General features: G+C 38.6%; 3 protein-coding genes and 4 long non-coding RNA genes across 7 annotated transcripts; 6 read left to right on the top strand and 1 right to left on the bottom strand.

The window, feature by feature from the left end:
- Nucleotides 1–164: 164 nt before the first annotated feature.
- Nucleotides 165–818, bottom strand: LOC128306626 (histone-lysine N-methyltransferase SETD1B-like). Its single transcript, XM_053044187.1, has one exon. It carries the CDS (start codon nt 816–818, stop codon nt 165–167), a length of 654 nt encoding a protein of 217 aa, XP_052900147.1.
- A 2445-nt stretch (nt 819–3263) lies between these two features.
- Nucleotides 3264–3855, top strand: LOC128307227 (uncharacterized). Its single transcript, XR_008287613.1, has 3 exons — nt 3264–3332; nt 3551–3635; nt 3724–3855. It is a non-coding gene; the product is annotated as an uncharacterized LOC128307227 (long non-coding RNA).
- Nucleotides 3856–3869: 14 nt separating this feature from the next.
- LOC128307226 (uncharacterized) lies at nt 3870–5386 on the top strand. The gene is made up of 4 exons (XR_008287612.1): nt 3870–3963; nt 4170–4268; nt 4342–4497; nt 4716–5386. It is a non-coding gene; the product is annotated as an uncharacterized LOC128307226 (long non-coding RNA).
- A 4241-nt stretch (nt 5387–9627) lies between these two features.
- Nucleotides 9628–9978, top strand: LOC128306619 (acidic leucine-rich nuclear phosphoprotein 32 family member B-like). Its single transcript, XM_053044180.1, has one exon. The coding sequence runs from the start codon at nt 9628–9630 to the stop codon at nt 9976–9978; it is 351 nt and encodes a 116-aa protein (XP_052900140.1).
- A 720-nt stretch (nt 9979–10698) lies between these two features.
- LOC128307195 (uncharacterized) lies at nt 10699–12804 on the top strand. The gene is made up of 6 exons (XR_008287610.1): nt 10699–10770; nt 10989–11073; nt 11162–11401; nt 11608–11706; nt 11780–11935; nt 12154–12804. It is a non-coding gene; the product is annotated as an uncharacterized LOC128307195 (long non-coding RNA).
- Nucleotides 12805–17065: 4261 nt separating this feature from the next.
- LOC128306618 (acidic leucine-rich nuclear phosphoprotein 32 family member B-like) lies at nt 17066–17416 on the top strand. Its single transcript, XM_053044178.1, has one exon. The coding sequence runs from the start codon at nt 17066–17068 to the stop codon at nt 17414–17416; it is 351 nt and encodes a 116-aa protein (XP_052900138.1).
- Nucleotides 17417–18136: 720 nt separating this feature from the next.
- Nucleotides 18137–18712, top strand: LOC128307351 (uncharacterized). The gene is made up of 3 exons (XR_008287629.1): nt 18137–18208; nt 18427–18511; nt 18600–18712. It is a non-coding gene; the product is annotated as an uncharacterized LOC128307351 (long non-coding RNA).
- The last annotated feature ends 1 nt before the right edge of the window (nt 18713 follows it).

Genomic DNA, 18713 nt, shown 5'->3' with positions numbered 1-18713 from the left:
ATATCAACTCTGACGTTACATTTCTTGGAAGATCTGAAAATAAGTAAACATGTGTACATTATTAGAAATGTCAATAATAAGCCGGATGAAAATATATACTTACCACCACTTTTCAGATCCTACAGGGATCCCTGGCGTTGGTCTTCCGGAATGCCAGGTGTACGCTAATCTTCCTCAGAATCGGAGAAATCGGAGATATTTTCCCCACCCCTCTTCTCTCCTGGAACCTCTAGGAGAAGCTCTTCCGCTTCTTCGTCGCCTTCCTCGTCGTCTTCCTCGTCGGACTCAGTCATGCTGTCCAACGAATATGACACATCCTCGTCTGATTCTTTCTCCTCTAGAATCTGTTCCTCTAGGAGAAGCCCTTCCGCTTCTTCGTCTATTTCGTCGTCGTCCTCTTCCATGCTGACTGGAACCGCCTCTATTTCCTCAGATACATCCTGCGACTCGACATTGACATTAATCCTTTTTGTCGGCGATTCAATCCCTTCGGAAATTTCTTCTTCATCGTGCTTGCGTTTCGCTTCGAGTTCGCCCTGATGATCCATTTCCTTTACTAATATGGTCTCTTGCTCTTCCTTGCCGCACTCAGTCATGCTGTCCAACGAATGTGACACATCCTCGTCTGATTCTTTCTCCTCTAGAATCTGTTCCTCTAGGAGAAGCCCTTCCGCTTCTTCGCCTTTTTCGTCGTCGTCCTCTTCCATGCTGACTGGAACCGCCGCTATTTCCTCAGATACATCCTGCGATTCAATCCCTTCGGAAAATTCGTCTTCATCGTGCTTGCGTTTCGCTTCGAGTTCGCCCTGATGATCCATTTCTTTTACTAATATAGGAACTTCACTCGTGCAATTTTACTGCTAGAACCTTTTCTGCTTTTCACCAACCACGCGTAAAATGGATGAAGTAAGAATGATTCTTCTGCACACTTTTGACGTGTACTGGTTCCGGTGCAGGTTAGAGCCAAATTTGCTGTCTAGCGTTATGATCGATTTTGACAGCTCTTTGACAGCACCCAAATTTAAAACATTGCCCAGTCTACAACGGTTGTTCACGATAACTGTAACGGGTTAGGGTAATGGGAAATTAACGGTACAGCAAGCAAGCAAGCAAGCAAAAGCAAGTTCATTAATTCTTGAAATGTATATAACAGTGGAGCGCCGATTATCCGTGCTCATCGGGACTCGACGGTTGCGTGGATTATCGGATAACACGGAAAATAGGCACATATCCTATTTATGATAAAATTAGCGTATATTGTGTCATAGGCAGGGCGTATTTAAAATTATATTTTTCCCCTGTGTATTTTATTGTTTCAAAAGAAATTGTAGTTTAATTGTAGCTGAATTTAAGAATTTGAGCTCGTTTGATCATATAAAATTGGGTCTATCAATTGGGTACCAACATCAACAATAGCAATGCCCCCGAAGGTGGGCTAAAACTTGCAAAATGTTGAAAAATCGTCTGAATGTTAATAAAACGTATTGGAAAATTAGGTAAAATCTTCTTAAAGTCATATCAGATAAAATTGCTGACCATAATGCAGTAAAATGCCTTAAAAACACGTGCACTCTTAGACTCTGTAGCGTAAATCGACAATGTTAGCCCGTCCGGCTGTCTTTTGCATGCTGGGAGGATATGTGCCTATTTTCCGTGTTATCCGATAATCCGCGCAACCGTCGAGTCCCGATGAGCACGGATAATCGGCGCTCCACTGTTATATACATTTCAAGAATTAATAAACTTGCTTTTGCTTCCAATTCGTGCGTCTCCTAAACTATTATTCCATGGCCATTACCTGCTGGCCCTATTGTAAACAAGAGGTAGTTTGAGCCCTCTAGGTTCAAAACTTCGGAGTAACTAAGGAAGGCCCAGGATGCTGGATTAGCAGATGATGATTAGAAGATGATTAAAAGATGATAATGATGTAGATCATCAAGATGATGTAATGTAAAAATAATTATATTTCCCTGTACCGTTAATTTTCCATTACCCTAACCCGTTACAGTTATCGTGAACAACCGTTGTAGACTGGGCAATGTTTTAAATTTGGGTGCTGTCAAAGAGCTGTCAAAATCGATCATAACGCTAGACAGCAAATTTGGCTCTAACCTGCACCTGAACCAGTACACGTCAAAAGTGTGCAGAAGAATCATTCTTACTTCATCCATTTTACGCGTGGTTGGTGAAAAGCAGAAAAGGTTCTAGCAGTAAAATTGCACGTTCCTATATTAGTAATAGAAATGGATCATCGGGGCAAACTCGAAGCGAAACGCAAGCACGATGAAGACGAATTTTCCGAAGGGATTGAATCGCCGACAAAAAGGATTAATGTCAATGTCGATTCGCAGGATGTATCTGAGGAAATGGATGCGGTTCCAGTCAGCATGGAACAGGACGACGACGAAATAGACGCAGAAGCGGAAGAGCTTCTCCTAGAGGAGGAAGAATCAGAGGGATATATGTCTGAGTGTCTGACTGAGTCCGACGAGGAAGATGACGACACCATATCGGTGTACTCCGATTCTGAGGAAGATTAGCGTACACCTGGCATTCCGGAAGACCAACGCCAGGGATCCCTGTAGGATCTGAAAAGTGGTGGTAAGTATATATTTTCATCCGGCTTATTATTGACATTTCTAATAATGTACACATGTTTACTTATTTTCAGATCTTCCAAGAAATGTAACGTCAGAGTTGATATTAATAAAAAAAGAAAAATTTAATTCTGGTTGTATGTTTGTATGTTTTTGTAGCTTCAGTAGATACTGTAAGTAATGCAGTAGTACTTCCAGCGCTGATCGGTTCATGCGAAACTGTGTTTGGGTTTGTATGATGTGTTGTGAACACAACATATTTTCTCTTTCGGAGAGTGAGTTGAGGTGTTTTCGGTTTTCTCCTTCTTTTCCGGAGTGCCCGGTGAGACCCTATTAGAGTGCAAGGGACAAAACGTTTGATGTGAGTGCCGGATAGGTTGATGCCATGCTGCTCGATACAGAGCGTGCTGGGTCGGTACGCGGACATTGCTCAGACCGTTGGAAGACCATCTCGTGCAAAGGTTGGGCCGACCGTTGTACCGTGTCTCGAGAGCAAAAAGCGGTAAGTTAACAATACGAAGAATTGAAGTGGTGGTAAGACGTTTAATTTTTATTGTTTGTTTGAGATCCGGTAGATTTCAGAAGAGCTAGGGCTAGGCTAGGGGGCATTTTAGAATTAGCGCGCTCTTATCAATATCCACACCCAAACCAAACTACGCACGGTACAACTCCGAGAGCATCCAACACACCAAGTAACAATTCATCAAATGTTGCTGTGAGGCGGTGAAGTTAATGGTAAGATTTATCTGCATTATTGTCCCAAATTTACTCTGTTGCATGATGATAGAATTTCTTCAACAGATGATTGTATGATGAATCTTTTCGTTGACATTATTTAATCTGACAACAGCAACGTAGCATTATTGCTTCATTGTATTGTTTTACTATTGTATTGTATTTGTTTTTATGCAGAGACTTTATATTAACTTACAATTCTGGTAATCTTTAAATAGCTGACACAGTGTCGGGAAAAGGACCCTTTTCTCCTGAATTGACAACCATTGTCGTAATGAATATTTAACCAACGGTACAGAAATGGTAAGTTGAATCCCTCTTTCTTGTGTGATTTTAGAATGTTAGAAGATAATAAGAGTTAAGAATATTAATCATAACTGTTCATTTGCAGGTTGTTCAGAGCCAGCTACGCGTAATTTGGTGCCATTTGATGGCTAGGCAAAGTAAATTTGTATCCAAAGTCGTCTGGACGTCCAAAAGATGCGGTGTGGGATAATACAATCGATCTATATGTTTATTAACATGCTACTCGTATCGATAATTCAATAGCTGTTCTTCAATCAGGGCACAGATGGTTAAAGACACAGTGAAACATTCAACCAATCAAGAAACGACCGCTGTAACGCTAATGGTAAGGCTTATTTCCATGATTATAATTGTATCCCCTTGTAGGCAAATGTGTAACTGTTGCATGATGATAGAATTTCTTCAACAGATGATTTAATGAAGAACCTTTTCGTTGACATTCTTTAATCTGACAAAAGCATCACATAAGAAGCTTTCGTCGTGTTATTTATAAATGTTTTAGCAAAGACCATAAATTAACTTAGTATTCAGGTTCTTTTTGAATAGCTGACGGAGTGCCTGGATGGATGCAACCTGGATGGACAAGCAACACCATGAAATAGTCAAAACGGTTGTTCATGCACGGAAGTGGTAAGCTGAATTATTCATTCTATGCTGATCCTTATTTATATCCCAATACTAATCATAACTGTTCTTTTTGCAGGATATTAAATGAAATCTACGCGTAATTTGGTGCCATTTGTTGGCTAACCAAATCAAAAAGGCAGTCTAAGTGTACTTCACATCCAGGAGATGGCTCGGGACATTTAGCCTACAGATGGAGTTAATCATTCAGCGTATCAAGAAACGAACAAAAATGGTATGGTTTATTTCCTTTCTGCAATAGAATCACTGTGAAAGCAAATGTATAATTACTGCATGATGATAAAATTTCTTCAACAGAATCAACATGAAGAATCATTTCGTTGACATTCTTTATTCTGACAAAAGCAACACAGTGGATTCTTCCATTATTTATATTAATTTAAATATGGTTTAGCATTGAATTAACATTGCTTTCTGGTTTTCTTTAATTAGCTTATGATGTATCGACAAGGACACAAGAATGAATCTTTTTTCTCACCTGGAAGCAACGGTGAACTATGAAAGCAGTAAGCTAAATCTTTCTTTCGTGTGTAATCCCAAACAAAAGTCCCAACACTAATTATAGCTGTTTAAGGCATGCAGCATAATTTACAGTTCTATCGATGTCCGTAATGACGTATGGTAGGTGAAATACAATCGGTGAAATACAAAAATACAAATACGATTATCCTTGTTACGACACAGATACGAATAATCGCCAACTCGCCAAGGGAATGTAGATCACTCTCCATGATATAGAATCAGATATAACAAGAGGCTGTGTAAGAAAAATGTCTGATGCTATTAATAATGTGACGAAAGTAAAAATGTAAGCGCCTAGCCTTTTTATTGTAAGTAAATAAAATAAATTAAGTATAATTTAAGTTCTGGTTAAGTTGTTATTTTTTAAATACGACCAGTGGAAGTTATAAATCTAAAGAAACTTGGAAGCAATTCATTCTATGGTCACTTACTTACAAATATTCGTTGGTCTACCTATTTTAATTTTACTGAACCTATTCCGGTAATAGCTTGTGAGGTTACAATACAATACAACTATACAATACAAGTACAATAGTTCCTAATTTGTTCCTATTGGACAGATTTGTAGCCTCACTACAGTGCACACGTGTGTTGAAATAAAAGTTGAGAAACATTGAGAAGAAATTCAATCAATTATTTTTATGTCCTATTTCGAGGCATGAGCAATATATTTAATGAAAATTTCAACGAATATTATACGAGGCACCATTGAATGCCACCTATCGGATAAAAGTCGGGTTTTAATGTACAAAAAGATAAATAAAGACTACTAATTGAAATTTCACAATTGGAATTTATTCACGATTGGAAAGAAAACTAATATCATTGTTTGTGTTTCAAATTTGGATATACAATATCATATATCAAACATATCAATGTTTTATACCAAATTAACAACCGAAGTTATTACAGTTTAATGACGAAAAACTTTGGTTCGCCTTACAAAATGTATGGGATACCCAGGTATGCCGGCTATAGAGATAAGGGAAATGAAAAGGCGATCGTCAAAAAAAGCATATTTCCGATCTGCTTAAACCCAATTCTTTTATGTTTTTTGGAACAGAATTAAATTTCTCAAAGACATATGAAAACATTAGAAGTTGCCATATTGCAATAAAAAGAAAGTTATGTTTGAAAATGAAAAGCAAACCCGCGGGTATTAGGTCGTAAAGTTGACGGTTGAACATCAACCCTTGGTACTCACGATTGCAACCATGACGCATTTGTTCTCTTTCTTCCTTTCGCTTTTTGCCGCTGAAAGAAAGGAAACGGATTGGAACTCAAACCGAAAGAGGATAGGCAAGTTGCAAATTGCAAATGTTTCTCTACCGACGGTTAAAGCCCGACCCAACTAACCCTTAAAAGCTTATTTAAATAAATCGATCAAAATACCTTACTGTAAAATACGTTAAAATACTTTACCTTACCTTAAATTTGAAGTAGAGTCTTATCACAGTTTCTCATTTTCTGTCGACCGTTTCTACATTCATAGGGTTTGTGTTTATTGAATCATCAAGAGTGATATAAATTGAACTAAAACTTATTAAACAAGCAAGTTGATCGTAGCATTATACAATCATTTTGTGTCAGATAAACATTTAATTTATTCGTTGGATAAAATCATGAATACTGAAGCTTCACCGGAGTTTTAAGCTGAAGATACTAAAAGTGTAAATTAAGCTGTCTGTTAAAAATTGCCATACAAAACTCTAACCGAATCCATAGAGAATGTAATTATCATAGACGAATATTGCCATGAAAACACTGAGTATATGCCTTTTGTTTCGTCTATAATTGTCTTCTATTATACATTTCTTATTCTCCGCAATGGCGGTTCTGTGGAGTAGTAAGGGTTGATAACCGTTCATCTCGTTTAAAATTTTAGACCATGAATGAACATTTTCCATTCAGAGAGTGAGCTACAGCTCTGAATCGAATTGGAACGAATACGTTTCTGCAGTGTCGGTAGCGGAATACAAAAGCCAAAAAGAGAAAGAACTGGAACCGGTTTCCGCCGTGCGTGCCAGAGGGTTGATGTTTGAGAATGTACCCTCTCAGAACAATCCCTGTTTAACACCCCGACTACCCCTATGAGAACTTACGTTTAACTACCCCTATGAGCATTATGCTCTATCGCTGTTCTCTCAATCCTTGTTCAACACCCCTATTTATGAGACTTATGATCTCCCGCGATTCAATACGGAGCATGAAAATTGTACTAAAAATTCACACACGATAGTAGTGATCATGGCCGGTTCGTGGAAAATGTTACGTGTGTTTTTATCAGGACATTATCATCAATTTGTTCAACTGGTTAATGAACAGATCGATGTGCTGTGGTATCTTACATTGCATCTGCTTAACATAATAATAGGCTCAATTGTACACATATACTTTGAACGCTCAAAAACTAATAAATCTCGCTTAGGTGCCTTTAAGGTCCTACAATAGGAACAGTTATGATTAGTATTGGGACATTAATAGGATCAGAGAAGAATATTTCGGCTTACCACTTCCGTAGTTCTTCCAGCGGTGCCTGAACAACCGTTTTGACTATCTAACAACCGATCGTGTTGCTTGTCCATCCATCCAGGCACTCCGTCAACTATCTCTTTGAATACTAAATTCATTAATGGTCTTTGCTAAAACATTTATAAATAACACGACGAAAGCTTCTTATGTGATGCTTTTGTCAGATTAAAGAATGTCAACGAAAAGGTTCTTCATTAAATCATCTGTTGAAGAAATTCTATCATCATGCAACAGTTACACATTTGCCTACAAGGGGATACAATTATAATCATGGAAATAAGCCTTACCATTAGCGTTACAGCGGTCGTTTCTTGATTGGTTGAATGTTTCACTGTGTCGTTTACCATCTGTGCCCTGATTGAAGAACAGCTATTGAATTATCGATACGGGTAGCATGTTAATAAACATATAGGACGATTGTATTATCCCACACCACATCTCCTAGACCGCGACTTTAGATACACACTTATTTTGGATTAAATTACGCGTAGGTTGGTCCTACAAAAGCAACAGTTTTGATTAGTATTGGCGCGTTAATAGAATATGAGAAGAAATAATGAATCAACTTAGCATGTTCTAGAATCGTTGCTTGAAGATCCGTTTCGACAATTCCATCCAGTGAAATAGTATCCTTCCGAAACACCGGCTCTGAAAAACGCTGCTGAAACATTTGAAAATGTAATAAAATTCACTAAAAACATAACAAACAGATATATCGAACATACTTTGTCGCGGCGCCGTCATAACGAACTGCAGTACAAACATACTTACTTTTACCAACGAATAATTGCTCGTTGCGTGGAGAAAGTGTCACGGTTTTGGCACGGATTGATGAACGGAGCACTCGAGGGTAAACTTCGTTATGTCCTACCAGTCGTCGGAAAAGTGTGACGGAATAAAGGCTTGGCCTTTCTCCTACCTTCTTGTTTGGTCAACTTGCTCGGCATTTTTGCATCTCGACAGCTCGGTCATCGGTTTTTACAACATGTACTTTGTTCAAGCAATGATTGAATGAAGCATTAGTCGTCCGGTCGTTTGCCATTATAATAAGGTCTAATAACGTGGCATTATCAGGTGGCCGGTTGAGACAGATTAATTGTTGCAACAGCTGGAACATCCTGCGCAGCCATTGTTGAAACGGTTCGTCCTGCTCGGATATCAACCCGTCAACGTCGCCCACACTTGAAACAAACGAAACCACAATATACCAGCTGGAAATATATCGTAAATGATATCGTCTAATTGCAAAACGGTATATCGGGAATGGTAAACAAACTTCTTGTTTACGTTCTTTTCCAAGCATACCCACCGTCGAGAACGCCATGTTTAAACTTCTCGGCCGAATGCCTCAAACGTTCATGGGGTCGTGTGTGAGATTGTGTTCGACCACGCTGTAGTGAAGAACTGTGGAGCGTCGATTATCCGGGTGCCATTTAACCGGTTGCCTGGTTATCCGTGCAGCTCGGAAATGACAGTCCCGAAGGAAATTTGAGATATTTCGGCAACACCGTTGACGGAAGAATTGATAGACCCAATTTTATATGATCAAATGAGCTCAAATTCTTAAATTCAATAACTACAATTTCTTTTGAAACAGTAAAATACACAGGGGAAAAATATAATCTTAAATACGCCCTGCCTATGACACAATATACGCTAATTTTATCATAAATAGGATATGTGCCTATTTTCCGTGTTATCCGATAATCCGCGCAACCGTCGAGTCCCGATGAGCACGGATAATCGGCGCTCCACTGTTATATACATTTCAAGAATTAATAAACTTGCTTTTGCTTCCAATTCGTGCGTCTCCTAAACTATTATTCCATGGCCATTAACTGCTGGCCCTATTGTAAACAAGAGGTAGTTTGAGCCCTCTAGGTTCAAAACTACGGAGTAACTAAGGAAGGCACAGGATGCTGGATTAGCAGATGATGATTAGAAGATGATTAAAAGATGATAATGATGTAGATCATCAAGATGATGTAATGTAAAAATAATTATATTTCCCTGTACCGTTAATTTCCCATTACCCTAACCCGTTACAGTTATCATGAACAACCGTTGTAAACTGGGCAATGTTTTAAATTTGGGTGCTGTCAAAGAGCTGTCAAAATCGATCATAACGCTAGACAGCAAATTTGGCTCTAACCTGCACCGGAACCAGTACACGTCAAAAGTGTGCAGAAGAATCATTCTTACTTCATCCATTTTACGCGTGGTTGGTGAAAAGCAGAAAAGGTTCTAGCAGTAAAATTGCACGAGTGAAGTTCCTATATTAGTAAAAGAAATGGATCATCAGGGCGAACTCGAAGCGAAACGCAAGCACGATGAAGACGAATTTTCCGAAGGGATTGAATCGCAGGATGTATCTGAGGAAATAGCGGCGGTTCCAGTCAGCATGGAAGAGGACGACGACGAAAAAGGCGAAGAAGCGGAAGGGCTTCTCCTAGAGGAACAGATTCTAGAGGAGAAAGAATCAGACGAGGATGTGTCATATTCGTTGGACAGCATGACTGAGTCCGACGAGGAAGACGACGAGGAAGGCGACGAAGAAGCGGAAGAGCTTCTCCTAGAGGTTCCAGGAGAGAAGAGGGGTGGGGAAAATATCTCCGATTTCTCCGATTCTGAGGAAGATTAGCGTACACCTGGCATTCCGGAAGACCAACGCCAGGGATCCCTGTAGGATCTGAAAAGTGGTGGTAAGTATATATTTTCATCCGGCTTATTATTGACATTTCTAATAATGTACACATGTTTACTTATTTTCAGATCTTCCAAGAAATGTAACGTCAGAGTTGATATTAATAAAAAAAGAAAAATTTAATTCTGGTTGTATGTTTGTATGTTTTTGTAGCTTCAGTAGATACTGTAAGTAATGCAGTAGTACTTCCAGCGCTGATCGGTTCAAGCGAAACTGTGTTTGGGTTTGTATGATGTGTTGTTAACACAACATATTTTCTCTTTCGGAGAGTGAGTTGAGGTGTTTTCGGTTTTCTCCTTCTTTTCCGGAGTGCCCGGTAAGACCCTATTAGAGTGCAAGGGACAAAACGTTTGATGTGAGTGCCGGATAGGTTGATGCCATGCTGCTCGATACAGAGCGTGCTGGGTCGGTACGCGGACATTGCTCAGACCGTTGGAAGACCATCTCGTGCAAAGGTTGGGCCGACCGTTGTACCGTGTCTCGAGAGCAAAAAGCGGTAAGTTAACAATACGAAGAATTGAAGTGGTGGTAAGACGTTTAATTTTTATTGTTTGTTTGAGATCCGGTAGATTTCAGAAGAGCTAGGGCTAGGCTAGGGGGCATTTTAGAATTAGCGCGCTCTTATCAATATCCACACCCAAACCAAACTACGCACGGTACAACTCCGAGAGCATCCAACACACCAAGTAACAATTCATCAAATGTTGCTGTGAGGCGGTGAAGTTAATGGTAAGATTTATCTGCATTATTGTCCCAAATTTACTCTGTTGCATGATGATAGAATTTCTTCAACAGATGATTGTATGATGAATCTTTTCGTTGACATTATTTAATCTGACAACAGCAACGTAGCATTATTGCTTCATTGTATTGTTTTACTATTGTATTGTATTTGTTTTTATGCAGAGACTTTATATTAACTTACAATTCTGGTAATCTTTAAATAGCTGACACAGTGTCGGGAAAAGGACCCTTTTCTCCTGAATTGACAACCATTGTCGTAATGAATATTTAACCAACGGTACAGAAATGGTAAGTTGAATCCCTCTTTCTTGTGTGATTTTAGAATGTTAGAAGATAATAAGAGTTAAGAATATTAATCATAACTGTTCATTTGCAGGTTGTTCAGAGCCAGCTACGCGTAATTTGGTGCCATTTGATGGCTAGGCAAAGTAAATTTGTATCCAAAGTCGTCTGGACGTCCAAAAGATGCGGTGTGGGATAATACAATCGATCTATATGTTTATTAACATGCTACCCGTATCGATAATTCAATAGCTGTTCTTCAATCAGGGCACAGATGGTTAAAGACACAGTGAAACATTCAACCAATCAAGAAACGACCGCTGTAACGCTAATGGTAAGGCTTATTTCCATGATTATAATTGTATCCCCTTGTAGGCAAATGTGTAACTGTTGCATGATGATAGAATTTCTTCAACAGATGATTTAATGAAGAACCTTTTCGTTGACATTCTTTAATCTGACAAAAGCATCACATAAGAAGCTTTCGTCGTGTTATTTATAAATGTTTTAGCAAAGACCATAAATTAACTTAGTATTCAGGTTCTTTTTGAATAGCTGACGGAGTGCCTGGATGGATGCAACCTGGATGGACAAGCAACACCATGAAATAGTCAAAACGGTTGTTCATGCACGGAAGTGGTAAGCTGAATTATTCATTCTATGCTGATCCTTATTTATATCCCAATACTAATCATAACTGTTCTTTTTGCAGGATATTAAATGAAATCTACGCGTAATTTGGTGCCATTTGTTGGCTAACCAAATCAAAAAGGCAGTCTAAGTGTACTTCACATCCAGGAGATGGCTCGGGACATTTAGCCTACAGATGGAGTTAATCATTCAGCGTATCAAGAAACGAACAAAAATGGTATGGTTTATTTCCTTTCTGCAATAGAATCACTGTGAAAGCAAATGTATAATTACTGCATGATGATAAAATTTCTTCAACAGAATCAACATGAAGAATCATTTCGTTGACATTCTTTATTCTGACAAAAGCAACACAGTGGATTCTTCCATTATTTATATTAATTTAAATATGGTTTAGCATTGAATTAACATTGCTTTCTGGTTTTCTTTAATTAGCTTATGATGTATCGACAAGGACACAAGAATGAATCTTTTTTCTCACCTGGAAGCAACGGTGAACTATGAAAGCAGTAAGCTAAATCTTTCTTTCGTGTGTAATCCCAAACAAAAGTCCCAACACTAATTATAGCTGTTTAAGGCATGCAGCATAATTTACAGTTCTATCGATGTCCGTAATGACGTATGGTAGGTGAAATACAATCGGTGAAATACAAAAATACAAATACGATTATCCTTGTTACGACACAGATACGAATAATCGCCAACTCGCCAAGGGAATGTAGATCACTCTCCATGATATAGAATCAGATATAACAAGAGGCTGTGTAAGAAAAATGTCTGATGCTATTAATAATGTGACGAAAGTAAAAATGTAAGCGCCTAGCCTTTTTATTGTAAGTAAATAAAATAAATTAAGTATAATTTAAGTTCTGGTTAAGTTGTTATTTTTTAAATACGACCAGTGGAAGTTATAAATCTAAAGAAACTTGGAAGCAATTCATTCTATGGTCACTTACTTACAAATATTCGTTGGTCTACCTATTTTAATTTTACTGAACCTATTCCGGTAATAGCTTGTGAGGTTACAATACAATACAACTATACAATACAAGTACAATAGTTCCTAATTTGTTCCTATTGGACAGATTTGTAGCCTCACTACAGTGCACACGTGTGTTGAAATAAAAGTTGAGAAACATTGAGAAGAAATTCAATCAATTATTTTTATGTCCTATTTCGAGGCATGAGCAATATATTTAATGAAAATTTCAACGAATATTATACGAGGCACCATTGAATGCCACCTATCGGATAAAAGTCGGGTTTTAATGTACAAAAAGATAAATAAAGACTACTAATTGAAATTTCACAATTGGAATTTATTCACGATTGGAAAGAAAACTAATATCATTGTTTGTGTTTCAAATTTGGATATACAATATCATATATCAAACATATCAATGTTTTATACCAAATTAACAACCGAAGTTATTACAGTTTAATGACGAAAAACTTTGGTTCGCCTTACAAAATGTATGGGATACCCAGGTATGCCGGCTATAGAGATAAGGGAAATGAAAAGGCGATCGTCAAAAAAAGCATATTTCCGATCTGCTTAAACCCAATTCTTTTATGTTTTTTGGAACAGAATTAAATTTCTCAAAGACATATGAAAACATTAGAAGTTGCCATATTGCAATAAAAAGAAAGTTATGTTTGAAAATGAAAAGCAAACCCGCGGGTATTAGGTCGTAAAGTTGACGGTTGAACATCAACCCTTGGTACTCACGATTGCAACCATGACGCATTTGTTCTCTTTCTTCCTTTCGCTTTTTGCCGCTGAAAGAAAGGAAACGGATTGGAACTCAAACCGAAAGAGGATAGGCAAGTTGCAAATTGCAAATGTTTCTCTACCGACGGTTAAAGCCCGACCCAACTAACCCTTAAAAGCTTATTTAAATAAATCGATCAAAATACCTTACTGTAAAATACGTTAAAATACTTTACCTTACCTTAAATTTGAAGTAGAGTCTTATCACAGTTTCTCATTTTCTGTCGACCGTTTCTACATTCATAGGGTTTGTGTTTATTGAATCATCAAGAGTGATATAAATTGAACTAAAACTTATTAAACAAGCAAGTTGATCGTAGCATTATACAATCATTTTGTGTCAGATAAACATTTAATTTATTCGTTGGATAAAATCATGAATACTGAAGCTTCACCGGAGTTTTAAGCTGAAGATACTAAAAGTGTAAATTAAGCTGTCTGTTAAAAATTGCCATACAAAACTCTAACCGAATCCATAGAGAATGTAATTATCATAGACGAATATTGCCATGAAAACACTGAGTATATGCCTTTTGTTTCGTCTATAATTGTCTTCTATTATACATTTCTTATTCTCCGCAATGGCGGTTCTGTGGAGTAGTAAGGGTTGATAACCGTTCATCTCGTTTAAAATTTTAGACCATGAATGAACATTTTCCATTCAGAGAGTGAGCTACAGCTCTGAATCGAATTGGAACGAATACGTTTCTGCAGTGTCGGTAGCGGAATACAAAAGCCAAAAAGAGAAAGAACTGGAACCGGTTTCCGCCGTGCGTGCCAGAGGGTTGATGTTTGAGAATGTACCCTCTCAGAACAATCCCTGTTTAACACCCCGACTACCCCTATGAGAACTTACGTTTAACTACCCCTATGAGCATTATGCTCTATCGCTGTTCTCTCAATCCTTGTTCAACACCCCTATTTATGAGACTTATGATCTCCCGCGATTCAATACGGAGCATGAAAATTGTACTAAAAATTCACACACGATAGTAGTGATCATGGCCGGTTCGTGGAAAATGTTACGTGTGTTTTTATCAGGACATTATCATCAATTTGTTCAACTGGTTAATGAACAGATCGATGTGCTGTGGTATCTTACATTGCATCTGCTTAACATAATAATAGGCTCAATTGTACACATATACTTTGAACGCTCAAAAACTAATAAATCTCGCTTAGGTGCCTTTAAGGTCCTACAATAGGAACAGTTATGATTAGTATTGGGACATTAATAGGATCAGAGAAGAATATTTCGGCTTACCACTTCCGTAGTTCTTCCAGCGGTGCCTGAACAACCGTTTTGACTATCTAACAACCGATCGTGTTGCTTGTCCATCCATCCAGGCACTCCGTCAACTATCTCTTTGAATACTAAATTCATTAATGGTCTTTGCTAAAACATTTATAAATAACACGACGAAAGCTTCTTATGTGATGCTTTTGTCAGATTAAAGAATGTCAACGAAAAGGTTCTTCATTAAATCATCTGTTGAAGAAATTCTATCATCATGCAACAGTTACACATTTGCCTACAAGGGGATACAATTATAATCATGGAAATAAGCCTTACCATTAGCGTTACAGCGGTCGTTTCTTGATTGGTTGAATGTTTCACTGTGTCGTTTACCATCTGTGCCCTGATTGAAGAACAGCTATTGAATTATCGATACGGGTAGCATGTTAATAAACATATAGGACGATTGTATTATCCCACACCACATCTCCTAGACCGCGACTTTAGATACACACTTATTTTGGATTAAATTACGCGTAGGTTGGTCCTACAAAAGCAACAGTTTTGATTAGTATTGGCGCGTTAATAGAATATGAGAAGAAATAATGAATCAACTTAGCATGTTCTAGAATCGTTGCTTGAAGATCCGTTTCGACAATTCCATCCAGTGAAATAGTATCCTTCCGAAACACCGGCTCTGAAAAACGCTGCTGAAACATTTGAAAATGTAATAAAATTCACTAAAAACATAACAAACAGATATATCGAACATACTTTGTCGCGGCGCCGTCATAACGAACTGCAGTACAAACATACTTACTTTTACCAACGAATAATTGCTCGTTGCGTGGAGAAAGTGTCACGGTTTTGGCACGGATTGATGAACGGAGCACTCGAGGGTAAACTTCGTTATGTCCTACCAGTCGTCGGAAAAGTGTGACGGAATAAAGGCTTGGCCTTTCTCCTACCTTCTTGTTTGGTCAACTTGCTCGGCATTTTTGCATCTCGACAGCTCGGTCATCGGTTTTTACAACATGTACTTTGTTCAAGCAATGATTGAATGAAGCATTAGTCGTCCGGTCGTTTGCCATTATAATAAGGTCTAATAACGTGGCATTATCAGGTGGCCGGTTGAGACAGATTAATTGTTGCAACAGCTGGAACATCCTGCGCAGCCATTGTTGAAACGGTTCGTCCTGCTCGGATATCAACCCGTCAACGTCGCCCACACTTGAAACAAACGAAACCACAATATACCAGCTGGAAATATATCGTAAATGATATCGTCTAATTGCAAAACGGTATATCGGGAATGGTAAACAAACTTCTTGTTTACGTTCTTTTCCAAGCATACCCACCGTCGAGAACGCCATGTTTAAACTTCTCGGCCGAATGCCTCAAACGTTCATGGGGTCGTGTGTGAGATTGTGTTCGACCACGCTGTAGTGAAGAACTGTGGAGCGTCGATTATCCGGGTGCCATTTAACCGGTTGCCTGGTTATCCGTGCAGCTCGGAAATGACAGTCCCGAAGGAAATTTGAGATATTTCGGCAACACCGTTGACGGAAGAATTGATAGACCCAATTTTATATGATCAAATGAGCTCAAATTCTTAAATTCAATAACTACAATTTCTTTTGAAACAGTAAAATACACAGGGGAAAAATATAATCTTAAATACGCCCTGCCTATGACACAATATACGCTAATTTTATCATAAATAGGATATGTGCCTATTTTCCGTGTTATCCGATAATCCGCGCAACCGTCGAGTCCCGATGAGCACGGATAATCGGCGCTCCACTGTTATATACATTTCAAGAATTAATAAACTTGCTTTTGCTTCCAATTCGTGCGTCTCCTAAACTATTATTCCATGGCCATTAACTGCTGGCCCTATTGTAAACAAGAGGTAGTTTGAGCCCTCTAGGTTCAAAACTACGGAGTAACTAAGGAAGGCACAGGATGCTGGATTAGCAGATGATGATTAGAAGATGATTAAAAGATGATAATGATGTAGATCATCAAGATGATGTAATGTAAAAATAATTATATTTCCCTGTACCGTTAATTTCCCATTACCCTAACCCGTTACAGTTATCATGAACAACCGTTGTAAACTGGGCAATGTTTTAAATTTGGGTGCTGTCAAAGAGCTGTCAAAATCGATCATAACGCTAGACAGCAAATTTGGCTCTAACCTGCACCGGAACCAGTACACGTCAAAAGTGTGCAGAAGAATCATTCTTACTTCATCCATTTTACGCGTGGTTGGTGAAAAGCAGAAAAGGTTCTAGCAGTAAAATTGCACGAGTGAAGTTCCTATATTAGTAAAAGAAATGGATCATCAGGGCGAACTCGAAGCGAAACGCAAGCACGATGAAGACGAATTTTCCGAAGGGATTGAATCGCAGGATGTATCTGAGGAAATAGCGGCGGTTCCAGTCAGCATGGAAGAGGACGACGACGAAAAAGGCGAAGAAGCGGAAGGGCTTCTCCTAGAGGAACAGATTCTAGAGGAGAAAGAATCAGACGAGGATGTGTCATATTCGTTGGACAGCATGACTGAGTCCGACGAGGAAGACGACGAGGAAGGCGACGAAGAAGCGGAAGAGCTTCTCCTAGAGGTTCCAGGAGAGAAGAGGGGTGGGGAAAATATCTCCGATTTCTCCGATTCTGAGGAAGATTAGCGTACACCTGGCATTCCGGAAGACCAACGCCAGGGATCCCTGTAGGATCTGAAAAGTGGTGGTAAGTATATATTTTCATCCGGCTTATTATTGACATTTCTAATAATGTACACATGTTTACTTATTTTCAGATCTTCCAAGAAATGTAACGTCAGAGTTGATATTAATAAAAAAAGAAAAATTTAATTCTGGTTGTATGTTTGTATGTTTTTGTAGCTTCAGTAGATACTGTAAGTAATGCAGTAGTACTTCCAGCGCTGATCGGTTCAAGCGAAACTGTGTTTGGGTTTGTATGATGTGTTGTTAACACAACATATTTTCTCTTTCGGAGAGTGAGTTGAGGTGTTTTCGGTTTTCTCCTTCTTTTCCGGAGTGCCCGGTAAGACCCTATTAGAGTGCAAGGGACAAAACGTTTGATGTGAGTGCCGGATAGGTTGATGCCATGCTGCTCGATACAGAGCGTGCTGGGTCGGTACGCGGACATTGCTCAGACCGTTGGAAGACCATCTCGTGCAAAGGTTGGGCCGACCGTTGTACCGTGTCTCGAGAGCAAAAAGCGGTAAGTTAACAATACGAAGAATTGAAGTGGTGGTAAGACGTTTAATTTTTATTGTTTGTTTGAGATCCGGTAGATTTCAGAAGAGCTAGGGCTAGGCTAGGGGGCATTTTAGAATTAGCGCGCTCTTATCAATATCCACACCCAAACCAAACTACGCACGGTACAACTCCGAGAGCATCCAACACACCAAGTAACAATTCATCAAATGTTGCTGTGAGGCGGTGAAGTTAATGGTAAGATTTATCTGCATTATTGTCCCAAATTTACTCTGTTGCATGATGATAGAATTTCTTCAACAGATGATTGTATGATGAATCTTTTCGTTGACATTATTTAATCTGACAACAGCAACGTAGCATTATTGCTTCATTGTATTGTTTTACTATTGTATTGTATTTGTTTTTATGCAGAGACTTTATATTAACTTACAATTCTGGTAATCTTTAAATAGCTGACACAGTGTCGGGAAAAGGACCCTTTTCTCCTGAATTGACAACCATTGTCGTAATGAATATTTAACCAACGGTACAGAAATGGTAAGTTGAATCCCTCTTTCTTGTGTGATTTTAGAATGTTAGAAGATAATAAGAGTTAAGAATATTAATCATAACTGTTCATTTGCAGGTTGTTCAGAGCCAGCTACGCGTAATTTGGTGCCATTTGATGGCTAGGCAAAGTAAATTTGTATCCAAAGTCGTCTGGACGTCCAAAAGATGCGGTGTGGGATAATACAATCGA

The sequence above is a fragment of the Anopheles moucheti genome, chromosome X, assembly GCF_943734755.1.
Source record: "Anopheles moucheti chromosome X, idAnoMoucSN_F20_07, whole genome shotgun sequence".
NCBI lineage: Eukaryota > Metazoa > Arthropoda > Insecta > Diptera > Culicidae > Anopheles > Anopheles moucheti.
The sequence above is the reverse complement of the archived record's forward strand: the minus strand, read 5'-3'. Positions and strand labels throughout refer to the sequence as shown.

Excerpts from the sequence above, each read along its gene's own strand:
- LOC128306619 (XM_053044180.1), top strand. The coding sequence starts at position 9,628 with ATGGATCATCAGGGCGAACTCGAAGCGAAACGCAAGCACGATGAAGAC.
- LOC128306626 (XM_053044187.1), bottom strand. The coding sequence starts at position 818 with ATGGATCATCAGGGCGAACTCGAAGCGAAACGCAAGCACGATGAAGAC.
- LOC128306618 (XM_053044178.1), top strand. The coding sequence starts at position 17,066 with ATGGATCATCAGGGCGAACTCGAAGCGAAACGCAAGCACGATGAAGAC.